Source organism: Dromaius novaehollandiae, chromosome 20 (genome assembly GCF_036370855.1).
Source record: "Dromaius novaehollandiae isolate bDroNov1 chromosome 20, bDroNov1.hap1, whole genome shotgun sequence".
Classification (NCBI taxonomy): Eukaryota; Metazoa; Chordata; class Aves; order Casuariiformes; family Dromaiidae; genus Dromaius; species Dromaius novaehollandiae.
Genome location: NC_088117.1, coordinates 12,379,776 through 12,397,125, shown reverse-complemented (window position 1 = coordinate 12,397,125; position 17,350 = coordinate 12,379,776). Strand labels below are relative to the sequence as shown.

General features: G+C 41.0%; 2 protein-coding genes across 4 annotated transcripts; one reads left to right on the top strand and one right to left on the bottom strand.

The window, feature by feature from the left end:
- Positions 1-526: 526 nt before the first annotated feature.
- MORN5 (MORN repeat containing 5) lies at positions 527-14,990 on the bottom strand. Of its 3 annotated transcripts, XR_010392406.1 has the most exons (5): positions 14,838-14,990; positions 14,555-14,710; positions 13,743-13,874; positions 4,065-4,193; positions 527-1,982 (listed from the first exon to the last, which is right to left on the bottom strand). XR_010392406.1 is itself a non-coding variant. In XM_064523918.1 (4 exons), exons 1-4 carry the CDS (start codon positions 14,841-14,843, stop codon positions 11,788-11,790), a joined length of 441 nt encoding a protein of 146 aa, XP_064379988.1. In that variant the 5' UTR covers positions 14,844-14,990; the 3' UTR covers positions 6,651-11,787. The 3 variants fall into 3 exon arrangements, 1 of the variants encoding a protein (XP_064379988.1); XM_064523918.1 differs by lacking the exons at positions 527-1,982; positions 4,065-4,193 and adding an exon at positions 6,651-11,978 and having other exon boundaries at positions 14,599-14,710; XR_010392407.1 differs by lacking the exons at positions 527-1,982; positions 4,065-4,193 and adding an exon at positions 11,985-12,451.
- NDUFA8 (NADH:ubiquinone oxidoreductase subunit A8) lies at positions 14,980-17,046 on the top strand. Its single transcript, XM_026094490.2, has 4 exons — positions 14,980-15,134; positions 15,226-15,389; positions 16,112-16,277; positions 16,800-17,046. The coding sequence occupies exons 1-4, from the start codon at positions 15,003-15,005 to the stop codon at positions 16,935-16,937; spliced, it is 600 nt and encodes a 199-aa protein (XP_025950275.2). The 5' UTR covers positions 14,980-15,002; the 3' UTR covers positions 16,938-17,046.
- The last annotated feature ends 304 nt before the right edge of the window (positions 17,047-17,350 follow it).

The window sequence follows — 17,350 nt, the reverse complement described above, 5'->3', positions numbered from 1 at the left end:
GGAGGACTGAGGGAGAGACTCCAGGCTGTAACTTGACCTGACATCTCACAGTACTTGAGATTTCCACAGCTGTTTTGCTAATGGAGAAAATGGTCTGATGCATTTGTCTTCTGTCTCAGCAGTGCAATGAAAGGGAGACTATTAAGTATGTATCTGCTAAATAGCAACTTAGTTACTGATCAAAAGAAAAAAACCACTTGTGAAATGTACTGTATATCAAAGTTTTTGTAACTGATACCACTGACAGGACCAGCGTGCAAAGCACAGGGCTAAGGTAATGTAGATGTTTCTGACCAAATATGCGCGGTGGAAGTGGGATCACCACCAGACATGCGGTGTATTGCACTGTGCGAACTGTGCTCAAGGGCAGTTTCCCCAGCAAGTAGCCAGGAGCAGCTTTGCTAATTCAGAAATCAGGCTCTGTTTATATTAAGCCCAAATTGTTCGCAAAAACTGGAAGCAATTCAGCTTGTGCAGTTTTAGAGCTAATTATGTGTATGGAAAATACTCAACTGTACCAAGAATGTAAAAAAAATCCTCTAATTTATTCAATACATTGTTTCACAGCACATTTCACACTGACTGTTGCCACTGAACCAAACCTTATCTCAGGTCATTTGCATTCATCTCCTGTCTATAGATTAAAAAAAAAAATTAAAAAAATCCTTCTCATTTTCCTAGTTTATTCAGTAATTGCCAAATGGGTTCTGGTGCAGTAACGCGGACTCTGTGTATTCAACTTTTCCAGTTGCTATTTACAAAAACTGTTGCAGATGAAATCCAGTGAAGATAGCTGGTGAAAGGCTTTTCACTCAGATTTAATATGGTAATTAAATATGGTGAGGGTCTGAAAGTGGAATGGTTTACAGTTTTATTACCAAATTTTTTTTTTTTTTGGCTCACGCTGGTTAACCCCAATGCCCTAGCTAAAGGTGCTTACACAACTTACTAGTTGGGATGGGGAAGTGGGAATCAATCCTGCACTACTATCGGTGATATAGCTGTATGATGCCAATTATAGACACATCAGTTTTATTTCATCAGCCAATCATTTTGTTGTAGCATGTTGCAATTATGCATGTCTTGGCTACAATGGTTAAAAAATTCTCTGAATGAGTGGACAGTCAAGACTAATATTTATTTTAAAAAAGTAAAACTAAATTGTAAGCACTTTTTTGTAAAACCAATGTCTGTTTTGTTACATACTTTTAATGTTGTGCTTTGTAAATGTCTTATTTGTGTAATAAATAAAGTTAATGCAAGTAGAAGTGCTGGCACTTACATCCAGAAAATGATGTAATTCCATTTTATTTTATTTTTAAATACTTTCTGGCTTACTAATCAAGCAGCAACCCACCCAGTTTTCCTCTTTTATTATTTTGTTAAACTCTGGCTTCAGGAGAGTTCAACAAACGTTCGTAGTAAATGGATATAATTTCCTAGTTAGCAAACCAGTCATTAAAGAATACCTCTGGTGTACATTATTACAATGATCAATCAATATCAAAGTACTGAGCAAAAAGAGAGGAAAGGAATTCACCAGGACAGCTAACTAAAATCTGGGAAAATAATGTTGATTAAGATGGATTTGAATGACTTCAACATTGAATTTGAGGCACTCTTTTTAACAAATTGTTTTCAGGCTTAATAACGTGTATATATTCTACACTGCACACCTCTCAGGAATATTATTATGAGTACAGTCTGCTTTTTTTTTCCATGGCTTTTTTTCAGAATGACTGATTGAATGATTATTTCCAGTTTTGTTTATGCTGCCAAAGATGACAAAAAGATGATATTCCTATAGAGGGAAAAGGTGATATAAATCCACAAGGACAGATTAGACTTACCATGAATCGAATTACCTACTTTGTAATATTATCACCTAGCAAAAAACTGTTTTCATAGTTTAGATTTATTTCCAGTTATTTTATCTCAACCTTTCCGGCAGGTCCGAACGATCCATTCATGCTCATCGTCATCTAAAAAGGAGACAAAGAGAACATCAAATGTCACTGCTTATGATCTGTTCTTTGCATTACGGATTGTCAAACAATGTTTCCTTTGAGAATTAAATCCATTTTTAGCTGCTGCCATCTCCTAGAACCCATTTTTTGCTTCTTACAAAGACTGTGTGTACTGTTGTGTTGGAATTTGTCAAGGCAGGAGATACGGGATCTATGGCAGTAACTCTGATGGTTCATCTGTTTGATAAGATTAAGTTGGGTGGAGACTATTAAGATTTACACATATATATTTTCTGACTTTTCATGACCATGTGCAGGAGACACGGTGTAGGTACTAGAAATGAAGACACAGATTTTTTTTTTTTTTATTCTATGTCTGCATTACTTCTCTGTTTATGAAAAGTGAAGGTAAAGAAAAATCTATAGTCAAAACCCAGGTTCTTCCAGTTTTTCTTTCAATGCTGTTTTTGAAATGTATGTTACAATAGATATCAATAAGCTGATGTAGCGGCTGATAGAGGCATTTTAGACCATCTTCTGTGCCCTTTGTTAGTATTCATGTCTGTCATATCGTATTTATAGTCAGAGCATGACAGTGTGGAAGGAAAAAAAAATCAAAGACAATGTAGGAAAAAAATTGTCTAGCAAAGTTTGGATAGAAATTGGCAAATGTAAGTTATGGCCTGTTAATTCAAGGGCCTGTCTACAGGTAAACCAAACTTCAAAAAGCCTTGAAAACCAAAGTATTACTTAAAACAATATCTATATTTATTTTTGTATAAATGGAATATATTAGAGCTGCTTCTTCTGTTTACTGCTGTCTTAACACATTCATATTAGCTGCTTGTGCTATATGCTTCTAACCTGCCTCCATCTAAATTTTAAGTGTTTTGTAGCAGCTATCACTACCTGAAAAAATAACTGGATTAGAGCAGAGCGGGTGTAATCCCACTGCTGTGAACATCCCTTGGCATAGCGCATAATCCTATTTACACAGCTCCTGTAGACAGTTGAGAGCCCTGCTTAAGCAAGTCAAAACAGATCAAGAAAGAAGCATGTTGCTTGTAAGGAGTCAAATTTTGATGGAAATCTTTTGACTATTGAGTTGTATCTGTAAGTTAAATTGATGTAGTAGCATTTGAAATGTAAAAGGTAGGAATGGTAGGTCCTGGGAATGAAGTTGTGCTAGTCTAAGAAGTGAAAGTTCACAAAGAGGGAATATGACAAATTAGGTATGATTTACAAGAGTTTTCAAGCATGTGTTTAAATGTTATTGATGCCAGTGGGCTTTGAATCAAGTCGGCTTTGTCTTTCCTTTTCCTTCTTGTTCTCTTTTGTCTTTTTTTGCTACCCTCCCCTTTTTTCCTCATTTCTGTTCAAGTGAGTTGAGTGCAGGCCTTCATTTCTCAGAAGGTGCTGCTCACAAGGAGCTCTAGTGGCATGCGGGTAAATGCAGGCTTGAGTAAAGCGTGTGCCAAGGCATTTGTCCCCTGTCTAAATGCTAGCACTTGTCTGACACCCTTGACAAACAGCAGTCACACGGGGTTTTCCTAAAAGCCTGTTCTCCAGTGTGCTCTTTGCATACAGTCACTGCTTTCTAGACAAAGTGGTTGCTTGTGCCTACTGACCCTCTTATAATTTCATACCCCGGGGTGATGGCTGGCAAAAGCTCCCTCTTGGGAGCAAGCGGCATCCCAGTGACCGGGAATGGGTTGGAGAATACGGCAGTACTGCCCTTGTCTCGTTCAACAGCTCAGCCTCTAGCTTTGCTTTAACTACTGAAAAACGGTTACCATTTTGACAGAGTACCTAAGCATAGTTCTTTCTGTGTTTCACTGGTATGATACCTCTTTTTTTTTAATTCCCTACTTCTATGAATCAATAGGTCCATAACAAAACACCCCATTAGTGGCATGTTTCTTATTCAGATAGAAGCTAGGAGAAAATGTATGCTTCTGGAAAATATGCTAAAAGGAAAATTAAAAAGATGAACACTGAGCCTTGCTTAAAGACCACGCAGTCCTTACGCAGGCAAGGATTCCACTGAAGGCGCCAGCAGAAATGCAAATGTGGCCCTTAAGCTTTCTTAACAAATACCATCAAAGCTGTAATCAATGTGCCGGCTTTTGTTCTATGCAGTAGGTGTTCCAGCACTGGAGAGATGTGATCATGTGAGCAGATATTGTCCAGTCGGGGTATCTGTGATTTGAGCTGGTATCTCCTTGACTAAAAAAAAAAAATAGAGCTTTTCTGAGCTTGTAGTAATTGCAAGGAAATGAAAGTTTGTCTATTTCTGTCATGGTGAAGGAATAAACAAAACGTACATGTGCTACACATCACTCCTTTCTATCTCATTTTGGTAACGATATGCGTAGCTCACCTGAGCACTAGAAATAAGCAGTCTGCCTTCCTAGTGAGAAATGTATAGTGGTCACATAGCTGAGCACCAAAGCTATGAGCAGTAAGAAAGGCAGATGCTATACTTGGCTTTGTATCGCAGTTTTCCAACAAATCCTTGGTTTGCCTGGGTTGTTTCCTTCTGCACTCTGTTTTCATGATCTCCTAGGAAAGCACACCAGGCAGCTTGCTCTAAGGATTTGCACTTTCCCAGACCAGTCCCAAAATGTCTCAGTTCATGCAGTGATCTGATCCCATGCAAATTAAATACATGTTAATAAGCACTGATTAACTTACATATAATTTAATCAGCTGTAAAAACTGAACGAGCTATATGAATTTCAACTTTGTATATGAAAAGGAAAAATAGACATCATGACTTAATATTCCAAAATATAACCTCAAGGCAAATCCTCAGTGCTAGCCATCGAACCCAAGGGTGCCACACAAGCGCACCGCGGGCTAGGCAAGGTGAAAAGGAAAGAACTGATCCGGCATAGCTAGAGGAACCGTAAAACCAGAGATGAGAATGGCTTCAGGGCTAGCTATATGAGAAGAGGCAGCGAAATATTAGAATGTAAAGAGTTAAGCTATGGTAAAACATACTTTTGCTACACTAAAGAAGACTGGTTGATAATTACTGTAGTTTTAGGGCTATTTGAATCAGTGCAGCTGCAACCTCTTCAGTAGTAACCCCTGAAACAAGACAAACTGGGTTTATTGTACTGAACAAGTCTTAAAGCTCCTCCCTGATTGTTAGTAATTGGCAGCAATGGACTTAACAGCCTCTTGACTACCCTTTTTACACTCTACCTGACTGTGCAGCTAACAATTTAAATCACAGATGCCGATCCTTCTTTGTGGCAGCTGCTTGTTAACTACACGTTCCTCTTTTTTCTGTCACTGGCTGCTTCCATAACCCTGCAACACCAGGGTTAGATTGGAGAATCACATTTCATCAATATTTAAAATGGAATTAAACCTTGAAGTTTGATTAATGCTACCAGATAGTGCGTTGTAATTACTATTTTGCAAATTGCAATTGTTTGAATATGTTAATATGATTGTCTAAGCACATCTTCACCTTCAGAAGTAATTTTCCCTTTAAAAAAGATTTGAAAAAAATACAAACTCTTTAATCAGTGGTAAATTATCACCCTGTGCACAATTAGGTAGTATGGGGTTCTTCATGTGTGCTGAATTTTGTGTCAGTGTATTTATCTTTAAAAGTTTATCCATTTTTTTAGATTTTCCTCAGTAGAACATACAATCATGGAACAGACTTTGCTGAAACTGGACTAATCATGTTTACGTTTGAAGGTAAAGAAAAAGCTTTATCTGAAAATTTTATTGCAGTCTGGTATATCCCTGTTCGGTTAATAAATGTTGACAAGTTATTTATTCCGAAGTTAGTAAAATATAATGATTACTATCATGACATATAATTGAAATCTTGAAAGAGAGAGAGGGAGAAATCTCACTGGATGGGCTGTTAAAATACATGTGAGTATTGACTGATTCTTTAAATTATTTTCGTATGTCTCAGCTAAAAAATAAGGTCAGACTTGTAGCACCCACAAAAGATATTTTGAATACTGTGGGCCAGATCCTCAGCAAGTCCAAACTGATATAGCTCCTCTTTTATTTATGTAATTAATTCAGGCTGTTTTCATTAAGCAGGCCCAAGGCATATGGCGCTACCCCGGTAGCCACCTGCACAACCGATCCCCAGAAACAGCATCCTTCCACAGTGGATGATTAACCAGGGGTTGCTCTTAGACACTGCCTACACAGTCAACAGGTCAGTTTGGACAGAGTACTTTTTAGACAACTAAAAATGAACTAAACCAGTTGGTCTTACTGAGTTCCTGTAAGTAGCCCACTTTGTATAAGTTCTTTTCAACAATTACTGCTTTGTGAGTTCTTTACTTGGATTTGGGTGGCTTTAGGGAAGCTCCAAATGCTAGCAAAGTTGTAACAGGTATTTGTCAGAAAAGCTGTTAAGGATAGTCCATGGAGCACTCCAACCACTACCCACTTAAATCAGTGGATTTGTGCTCAACTTCTCTGAAAAATGAGACCACTTATCTAATTTTCGATCCTGAATCTAAAAGTGATGGCAGAGGAGACTTGCCCAACTACATATTCCAGATTTATCTCTCAAGTGAGATTAGAAACAGCTGAAAATTCAGGGTAGGCTGGCTTCTGGGTGCTTCCAAGGGATAACTTGAAAATACACTGTAAATCCAGCACATTTAATTTTCTTATATTAAATGCACATTGCAAGGTTTACAATGATTTGCTTTTAACAATTACATTCCTGTGTTGCTTCTGGAAACCTTAGATGTGAGATACTTCTTAGGCCTCTGCATGCTTAGGTGTCTGTGTGATGCAGAATGGAGTCTGTTAGAAAACAGGAATATTCTCCTGTAGGTTCAGAATTTGCCTTCCATCTAATATATTTCCCCAGGAAACCATCTAGAGGTGCACAGGAAGATGCACCACATGGAAATTAGAATATTTAGTGGCTTACAAAGGGAAAAGAGATGCATTGGTCACCTTAAAAACCTTTCAGACACTCTTGTCTGACTCGGTGTTGTGAGTTCATCCCGCACACCATACCTATGTGTGTGCTCCTGGTGTCTTAAAGGCTGTGTCTACACTGAAGGCCTGATGTGCTCCCAGATGCACTACCCAGTTCTGATCCTTGGTTCCCTTCACTGCCCAACAGTGTGTTGGGACCAGATGTGGGCGTGCATCATCTCCTCGTTCGCTCTCGTTTCTGTTAAAGGCCACGCGAGCAAGGAGGGAAGCAGATGTGCTCTGATACGCCCCTCCATCAGGACAATCAGGGGCTAACCGTTCCAGTGCACCCCTCGGAGCGCAGCATTTAGCTGTGCAGACACAGCCGTGCGTGTAAGAGTGGCTTGCCATAAATACGATTTGTAAGAGAATGTATTTGTAAGAGACAATAGACGCTCCTTGAACAGGAGCCGAGTTTCCTCTTTGTTTGTAGAGGGCCAAGCACACGCAGAATATTGTAAACAACAGCATCAGTTAATTCTTTCGTATGCCTGACTCCTCCCATCACCCGCAGTGCAGTTTATCGTGTTCTTCCACTACACAATTACAATCATATGTGATAACATCTCAGCCATGGGTTCTGCCTGGCACACCCCTTTCATTTCCACCGCCCTCTCTGGGTCCCCAGCATCACTTTCCTTATTGCACCTGACCTCACCAACATCAAGGCTGGCAAGAAAACGGAAAATATGTTTTCAATTAACCTTTGCTTCCACCCACAAATTCTCACCCTTCCATTTACATTTAATTACTGTAATTCCAAAATGGCCCAAAAATGAACTTTCCATCTCTTATAAAACTTGTTTTCACATGAACTGTATGGTTGAATATAAGTGCCTGTAAGACTTGCATCTAACCTAACTAATGGATTCACAATGGGATGGCTAGCACACAAACAAAGTTGTTATTCTTGGCATGTCACTATTTGGAATTGAAAGCTTCACAGTTTTCAAAACGATAATTATTTTAAGACCAGGAAACCACAAGGAACAATATATCTGCAAAAGCTATAGCTACTGAAATTACCCAAAGAATTTATATCATGATGCATATGTTTTCACTCTTAATTACAGTATCGAATACAAATCATATTGGTTCATAATCTATTTTACTGAGTGGGGTATAGTTTATATTAAAATGTGTAAAGCATATTTAATATAAAAATAATTTCTCGGTTACACAGATGAGAGGCCTCCAACTACATCTGTCACCTGAATAGACTTTGACAGCGAGAAAGACATAATAAGTATGTATTTTGCAACGGCCTGATCAAAACGTGCCTCATCTTAAAAAGGAGACAAGGGGAGACAAGGGGAGATGATGAGTATGTGAATGGGTCCAGCATAAAGAAAAGTGACTGGAGTGATGATAGGCATGAGGCTACTTCTCGTGAGAGTCAGGGACTTTCTCTGAGATGTTATCACATAAGACTGTTAAGTAGATTCAATTTCTTTCTGCCATCTCCTCACCAACATTCATTCTTTTGCCTTGCCCACTGGGCAGTCCTCAGTTTGATACTTACTAACCTTCTGCCTCTCCTCCTTCTAAAATTTTCCTCAACTAATTTATTTGTTAAGCGTTAAAATTATTTAGGTCCGAAGCTCTCACAATAAGACAAGAGCTATCTATCTAAAAAATAGGAAGGGATAGAGGAGAGACACTTGGAGACCAAGATGGAAGAGTTGTAGTAGAATTTCTAACCTTCTTCTTAGTGTTGTATTTTTAAAATATTCTGACAATCATGCAAGTAACGATTCTGGAAAGTAAGTACCAGCAGACTGGGGATTTGTATGAATATAGGCAGAAAAAGCTATGTCCTAGGACTAGATGCAATGGAAAAAAAAGTATACAGGAGATGGGGGAGACAAAACCAAAGGGTGAATTTATATGGACTTGAGTAGAGCCTTTTGGGCAGAGAATACAAGCTGAGTGCCATGGCAGACAGGCAAAGTATTTTTTGCTATGGTATTTTGGAGGAATTAGTATCAAAGAGGCCAGAAAGAGGAGTCAGCAGTAGTCAAAGCAGAACAGGACAAGGACAAGCACTTCAGCTGCTGCAGAAAAAGCAAGGGGCTACTCACGTTGGTACGCTCTACTTGTGTAAACAGAGTAGTACTAATTCTCTATTTTATAAAACCCCTTTTTCAGATACAAGTTTTCCAGCCAAAGTAAAGAGAAAAAGATCAATGAATTGCAATAAGTGGCATTTAACATAAAAATACATAAAATTTACAATTCAAGTTAACTTGTCAAATGTTAAAAAATCAGCAAACAATAGACACAATTTGTTTTGTTCAGAGCCCAGAGGTAGAGACCAAATCCTCTAAATTAATTTCTGCAAAAGCTGTTTTTTTTTCCAAACAGGTCTGGATCCCATTCGTTATAGAATATACTGATTACCAACTATTTTTAAGAGCTTTACACAAACATTATTTCTTTTGTTGTGTGAAATGCAGAATCAGCCATCTGGCAAATGCCCCAGAGCTAAAATCTTTTACATGACATATAATTCAAAATGATTAAATATACAACAGAAAATAGCTATAGCATTGCACTTAAAATAGCATGAACTTTTACTGCCGATCAAAACTGATTTCTTTAGCTTAACAAGTATCCAAAGAACAATTATTTGAAGAGCTTTTAAGAGTTTCAATATGTAGGAAATAAACCTCATCTAAATTCAGTATCTTAAGTCAAATAAAAAAGAAACAAATGTACAAAAGATTAAATGGTCCTGTGTTGTAAGTAGACATTTAAATCTATGGGAAGCTAAATTCATTCGCACAAAAATACTATATTCCCTGTGCATGTCTATTGCTGGGGCTTTCCTCTCCATTGCTAAGGTCATCTGCCGAAACAACTCTTACATTCTTAGGCAATGACTAGGGACTAGCCTGGAATCAGCCTGTTCATCCACTCCCTCCATCATCAGAATGGGCAATTTCAAAGAGGAACAGGGAATAATGCTCAGTGCATGATCTCTAAGTACAGGCAATCTTTTTTTTTCTGCACCACAGACTACTTTTAAGTTAAACTTGCTGTCTTTTTTCCAGAAATACTCCAGGCCTGAAAAACTGCCAGGTCCTCATCCCACACCCAGCTCACCAGTAGTTTATGAGAAAGAGCATGCAAACATCTGCATGTATTTGGGGGGTAGGTACAGAAATATTACCCAGCATAATTATTGAGTGGTTATGGCTCTGCTTCCCAGCTATATTTTTCAGGCAAGCCAAAGTCTACATTTCCCAAACAGCACTTGGTGCAAGTCACATTTGAGTTGTAAAACAAAAAAGTCTAAAGGTAGCAGATTTGTCTCATGGATTTGTATACTTGGATAAGTCTGAAATAGATGAGTATATTTCTACCAACTTTCAAAAAAAAAAAAAAAAAAAAATCCCTCTAAACTCATTCAGACCAAGCATGAGAGCTTTCATCCCAAGGTAACAATGTGAGAAAACTGTAAGTCTATGATTATCAAGGCTTAGAAACAAAATGTCTTCTCAACCTTGTCTGTGGAGTTGGGTGAGCCTCAATGCCAAGGAACCTTAGAGGTTCTAAAACCAGACTTTTACAAGTACAGAGTAAAATAATATTCTTGAGTCTTGACCTTTTTGGTTTACAATGACTGCTGAAGCAGCAGGACTTTTCCTGCTGCTTTTTACAAGACTTTCAGGCTTGTAGAAATCCTAAGTTGATTGCAGCTGGCTTGGGACCACAGCAACACCAAAAGCTCTCCTCTTAGTAAGACATTAGTACTGTTTTTCTGGGCCTAATCCTGCTCTTAGTTATGTGCATATTAATTCAGTTATCCGACTGAGGCTTTTAGTGTAAAGGCAGGTTTTGTGTCCTTCCTCTTCTTGATTTTGTATGACGAGATCCACATATCCCAGGTAATATTCACTGCAGTATAGAAAGCTACCCTATGCACTGTACACCAACTAGTTAAACTTTAAAATGGAATATGAAAGTAGAAGCACAAATATTCTCATATTACAAAGAGCAAAAGCTGGATTTATGCCATTTAACCCAGCTTCAGGAGAACCGAGGAAGAAACGGAGCAATTTTCACCAGAAGTATCTTTGCTTTTCATCAAAAGAGATGCGATCCAGAAAACCTCCTATTATTCTTTCTCTATCAGTAGAACAAGATTTCTATTTTTAATGGTATTTTCTCTTCGAAAGTTACGGCCCGCTCCACATTTTGGGGTCCTAAATCATAAATATCATTGCCCTTCTTGTACCTCCCTGCTTTGCATTAAACATAACGTCATATCTTTCCACTGAATTGGGAAATCCTCCCATCTTTGTATTAACCAAACTTTGTAACAAAGGTGCCAGGAGTCCAATTTCTAAAAAAAAAGTAATATTCTGAGTGGATAGGAGTCTAGTCCCAGGACCTATTCAAAATAAACACTGTATCTTCTTACAAACAAATACTCTTACATATTCTCATTTATCTGTCCAATTTTGTCTACTTCACAATACGAGAGAAAAACAAAAGGTTGAAGAACACACAAAGAATCAAGAGAAATTTGAGGCTCCCCAAGGAAACAGAGGTTTAGGAATGGAGTAATAACTGCAAGATTTTAATGAGAATTTGGAAAACTTTGCTAGATAAGAAGCAGAACAAAATCGTTGCTGTCATTTCATTCCCTGGGCCTGATTGCATTTTCATGATGGGCTTTTGTGCTGCTTTGACAGTAAGAGCTCTTTAAGTAAATGAGTATCAGACCTCCATGCTAGCGAAATTTGGCAAGTCTTGCCAAATCTAGCAGGAGGCTCTGCAGTCCTCGGCATGCACTCATCTTGACAAAGAAGTGGTGGAAGCAAACTCAGTGATTTTAAATGGCGTCTATTCTTTTCTCTTCTGGAATGATATCTGGATGCTGCCAGTTCAGCAGGAAAGTGAATGCCAAGGCAGTACGCTTCCTTGCCCCGTTTCCAAACAGCAGAGAAACAATCAGAAATTGCTTCATAATAGGGCTAGGGTGAAAGGTGAGAACCAGAGTATTCTTAAAGCCTGCTTCCAGACCTGAGGAAGATAGTGTCATTTTGGTAAACCTGTCAAGCTGTTGTAAGAACTTCCTGAATGCTTCCTACCATCTGCTTTTGATGCTTTCAAGACTTGGCTGGAAGCCTGGAGGTTTTCCTGCTCCTTCCTGCCCAACCTATAATGGAGTAATTCTGGATCTGTTCCCTGTCATTCCAGCCTCTTCCTCAGTTTCTTCTGCTTACAGCTGGGTTTTTTTAATTTTTTTTTTTTTAACTGCAGTGGCCTTGTGCCCTGAATCATCTCTCCTGGGGCAGTAGGAGTTCCTCTGATGTTGAACAAGTGCCGGGTTTTTCAATTGTGTTCGTGCTCTTAAGAGGAAGGGTCTGGCCTACATGACACATTCCTTCTTCACACTCGCATCAACAACTTTAACTTTGTATATGGGCTTCCCAGTGGAACGGTCACACAAAGCACATCTCCAGCAACTCTGTCAGACCACGCGCTGTGCTGGTCTGGTTCATGAATATTGATGGATATAATTTGTAGGGTTTGAGATAAATGTCGTAAAGGACAATGAGTTCAAAGAACAGATTAAAAAACAATAAATTGAATTCCAAGGCGTTCCCTCCTGTACTAATCTATGTAGGTTCCTGTGTTTTTGGAAAGCATGTTGCTTATCTTCCTCATCAGTAGGCCCACTGCATTCCAGTATTTTGGATCAATGCCATTTGTAATAATCTAGATCAGTTTTTATTCAACGTTTATAAAACGGGCCATGTATCATAGGGTATATTTTATAGCAGATGGTATCTCCAATTCATTTACCCCCCCCTTCACTTCCCTCTTCCAATACCACAGTGCATACTTATAAGAGCTCTTGAAACTAGAGCTGGGCAGAATTTTTTTTAACAAATAGTAAATTTGCTGAAAAATGGAGTTTCCAAGCAACAAAACTGTTAAAGTGTGGCATGCTGAAAATGAAATGCTCTGCCTTCTAAAAATGCCAGGTCCTGGAATTGGGACAATGTTAAACAAAAAAATTGGGAGGATGCTTTGAAAAGGCATTTTCATTAAAAATATTTCTGCACTAAAAAGGGTGTTAAAGACAAAGGTTAAATAACCAGAACACTAAGCATTTATTTCAGGTTAGACTGAATTTTTTTGAGTTCTTCCGATGTCCGCTGGTTTTGGATTTTCTGTTTGTTTTTAATCTGAGAAATTTCTCTTTCAGCTTGATGACAACTAATTTTCCCCAAGGTTTATTAATTTGGGCACTGATCCACAAGACCCAGTATTTGCCAGATTCTACTCACAGCACCATTCTGCAAGGTGACAAGAATGTTTCCTATTCAGCAAGGTATTTAAACATCGCCCTAAGACTCATTTAAATAAAATGGACTATTCTAACATTTAAAGAAAAGCACACGCTCAAGCACTTTGCTGGTTCACAACAAAGAGCTTATCAGCTTTCAAGATCGATGCTATACACCTTGCAACAGCTAACTTGCTTAATATCGTAATGGAAGAGATTGAAGATTTTCCTTAGATTAAGATACTAAATGGTAATAAAATATATTTATTCATATCTGCTTGGGAATACTTAATTGTAATTTTGTAAAATATTATTTACACAACTTTGTGCACATATAACTAGCTGATAAAAACAAATACGTAAGCAATATTTTAGGTCAGTGAGTACAAAACCAGGCCATGTGTTTTGAAGTTTTAGCTATAATTACACATCCTGGAGGATATAAGAAAGAACCTCATATTAATTTAGCTTGCAAAAGAAGTTAAACATACCTGCATTTCTCAGAAATCTGAATTTGTAGTCAATGATAACTCTGGTTTGGGGGTTATAGAATCCATCACCACAGTCATAACATCCTTCTGGGATTTTTCTAGGAGGATCCAAATTTGTAAGCTGGGAAATGCCTGAAGAGATACAAACCGTAAAGTTTGCTTTATTTTGCTTTTTTCCTGCATTTGTACCTTTGATCAAGATAACTAACAAATACGACTTTACATCTCCATGGCATTTGCTAAAAATAGTTACTGAATAAAATTTATAAAACATTATGCCCATTTCGCAGATCGAGAAAATGAAAACGGAGAAGTCCACACACCAAAAGCACGTAATAAAAAGACAGCTGTTACATTTCTTCACTCACGGCCCTGTCATTTAGCCCGCTAAGCTCGCGTCACCGGTACAACCTCAAACCCCGAAACGGAGCCAGGAGGGCCTTGCTGGCCACACCGAGCAACCGCGTGTTGTTACCAAAATACTCCGTGTGTGAAGAGGAGTACTGTGCCTTGTAGTACGTATTTTACTTGTTTTTGTGTACAGATCTGTTCAGCTTTGACTACGGGTAAGTAGTAACACTAAAATCTTTAGCAAGGGTATACACTGGGCAGCGAAGTGTGGTATCCGCTAAAAAGCTCTTTCCAAAGCGACGTGGGACAAACGCGCTCCGACTTTCTCCGACGCTCCGGGCGCGAACGACCGCTAGCGGGGCCTCGGGGCGCCAGGGCCCGCCCGAAGCAGCTCGCGGCGCCGGACTCGTCTCCCGCAGCCGCCTCCCTCCCAGGCTGCGCTCGCCGGCGCGGCGCGGTACCTGCCGGCTTCAGACCGGAGCAGATTTCCGTGTAACACCGGTACCTGCCGGCTTCAGACCGGAGCAGATTTCCGTGTAAAACCGCCGGTCGTAGCCGTCGCAGTAACGCCACCGCGTGTCTCTGTACTCCAGGCCGTCCGCGAAAGTGTACTGCCCCTGCAAAACCGGGGAAATGCCGTTAATCACCGGGACGCACGGCCTGGACCAGCCCCCCCGGCCCCGCCGGGCGCCGAGGCCGCGGCCCGGGCCCAACGGCCGCCCCGGGCCCAACGGCCGCCCTCACCTCCATGGCGGCGCCGCGCCGTCGCCACGGCAACGCCGCGGCCGTCGCCACGGCAACGCCAACGCCGCCGCGGCGCACGCGCGCTCCTCCGCTCCGCGCCGCACCCCGCCTCCGCACTGCGCTGGCAGCGCATGCGCGCTCCTCTGCTGTGCGCCGCACGCCGCGATGGCGCATGCGCACGCTGGTTGCGCACGCGCGCTGGCTGCGGGCGCCGAGGGGAGCTCAAGGAGAGCGGCGGGCGCCGCCATGCCCAGCCGCCTGCAGGTGCCCTCGCTGGAGGAGCTCGATGTGCAGGAGGTGAGTGGCCGCCGCCCCCGCGGCTTGGGGGGGCCCCGGGGCGGCCCTGCGGCCCGGCGGGCGTCCCTAGCGCGGCTCTGCCCCGCTGCAGGTGAGCGTCAGCTCGGCGGTGCTGAAGGCCGCGGCGCACCACTACGGCTCGCAGTGCGACCGGCCCAACAAGGAGTTCATGCTGTGCCGCTGGGAGGAGAAGGACCCGCGCCGCTGCCTCCGCGAGGGCCGCCAGGTCAACCAGTGCGCCCTCGACTTCTTCAGGTGGTAACGGCTCTTCGCGTGGTAAAACGCTCACTTCTCCCTTCCGCGTTGAGCTGCTTCGGGTTTTGCCTGTGAGCGACAGGAGCGCGGCGGGCCAGGCTTGCCGCCTCTGCGGCTTGCGACTGTACCGTGCAATCCAAGAGGGCAATGTGGCTTTGCTTGGTCTGCCCTTCCTCTTTTGCAGAAAACTCACGTAGGTCGATATGTATCTCTTGTGACTAAAATGCAGCTCTAGGTACGTGCCACTATCATGTTCTTAGCTTGCTAGCATACGGCCTTGCTTAACTGCTTCAAAGCATGCCCTTTTCCAGTGTAGCAGCTCGCTAGCGGTCAGAAACCTCCATCCTGAGCACTTCTTTTGAGCTTAAAACATCAAACTGATCTGGAAGTAATAGAATATTGTGCAATGTACACTATTATCTAGCAAAATAAGCATCCCATGCTGGGGGGCAGTATATATCTACCTAGCAAGATTGTCTTCTGAATACTGGTTGAGTTATTGCTCTTCCTGCTTGTAGCTACAGTGATACAAATCTTACCAATATTGATGTCAAACTCTGTTAACGATGCTTTATATGCTGACTTCTCTGAAGACTTTAAATGTTCCTGAGAACTTAAAACTACGAAAACAGTGTTGCAGGTTGAGACTGGAATGCATGTGAGAGAAATACCATTAAAACTACTACATTTACTAGCCATTTTATTTCTGTAATCTTTTACAGGAAGATTAAGCTGCACTGTGCTGAGCCATTTACTGAATACTGGACCTGCATTGACTATACCAATATGCAGGAGCTTCGCAGATGCCGAAAACAACAGGCAGCATTTGATAGCTGTGTACTAGAGAAGTTGGGTTGGGTGAGACCTGATCTGGGAGAACTCTCTAAGGTGATTTAATTTCTTTTTGATTGGGTGGCCAGATCCTTCTCTTCCTTCCTTATGTTTGTTTTGTCCAGACTGGGTCTCAAACGAGCGCTTTTCTGCCCAGAGGTAATATGGGAACGCAGCACTGGAATCTTGTGGACTCCACTGGAAGTGGAGACTTTCAGTATTCGCTAGGGCTGGGAATGCCTGTAGTGCGTTGCTTTCCTAAATGATTTCTGCTGTTCTATGGCAGCTCCGCTTACTCTTGCTTTTTGCTTTTCTCCTCCTAATGTAGAAACTTTTCCTTTAGGAATGAAGGTGACACGCAGAGCTACTATGTAGTTCTGAGTAAACTGTACCCTCTTCCCACCCGCTTTTTTTGAGGGGATGGCGGAAAGTACTCTAGAGAATGGAGCTCGCATCAGATCAGCAACACACTTGTTCTTATGGTGGCTTGGACACTTGTTGCTTCTTCCCTTAAGTATGACTTAATCTAGCTTTTCTATTAAATGCTGTGAGAAATTGTCATTCCTCTCTCCTTTCCAGGTCACGAAAGTGAAGACAGACAGACCTATCCCTGAGAATGCCTATCACTCTAGACCTAGACCGGAGCCAAATCCACCCATTGAAGGAGAGTTGAAGCCCTCTGTATATGGCAGTAGGCTCTTTTTCTGGTCCTGGTAAAGTGGGCAGCTTGTACTGTAGCTGAAATGAAAAGATACATTGCTTGCAAATGTAAACTGTCAAATATGCATTGGGTATAATTATAAAGATTAAAAAACCCAAACACTTCTGTGGCTTGCTAGACTTCATTAAATGTACTCGCACATCGTAGCAGCTCAAAACCCATGTTCCCGGTGCCGTGCGGTGCTCTTTGCAGTCCTGTAGCCCTCAGGCTATTTCCTTGAAACTGTTTCTCGGCATAGCTCTATTAACACCAGTAATGCCAGTTGCTTGACAGCGGATACCAGCTTGTCTGAGATAAGATATAAATGTAGTCTGAGTCTTTGAAGACTACTTCAAACAATCAAAAACTGAGATAAGACTTTATGTACTAATTTTATTTGCTTTTTGAGAAGCCTGTCACTCTTAAGTTG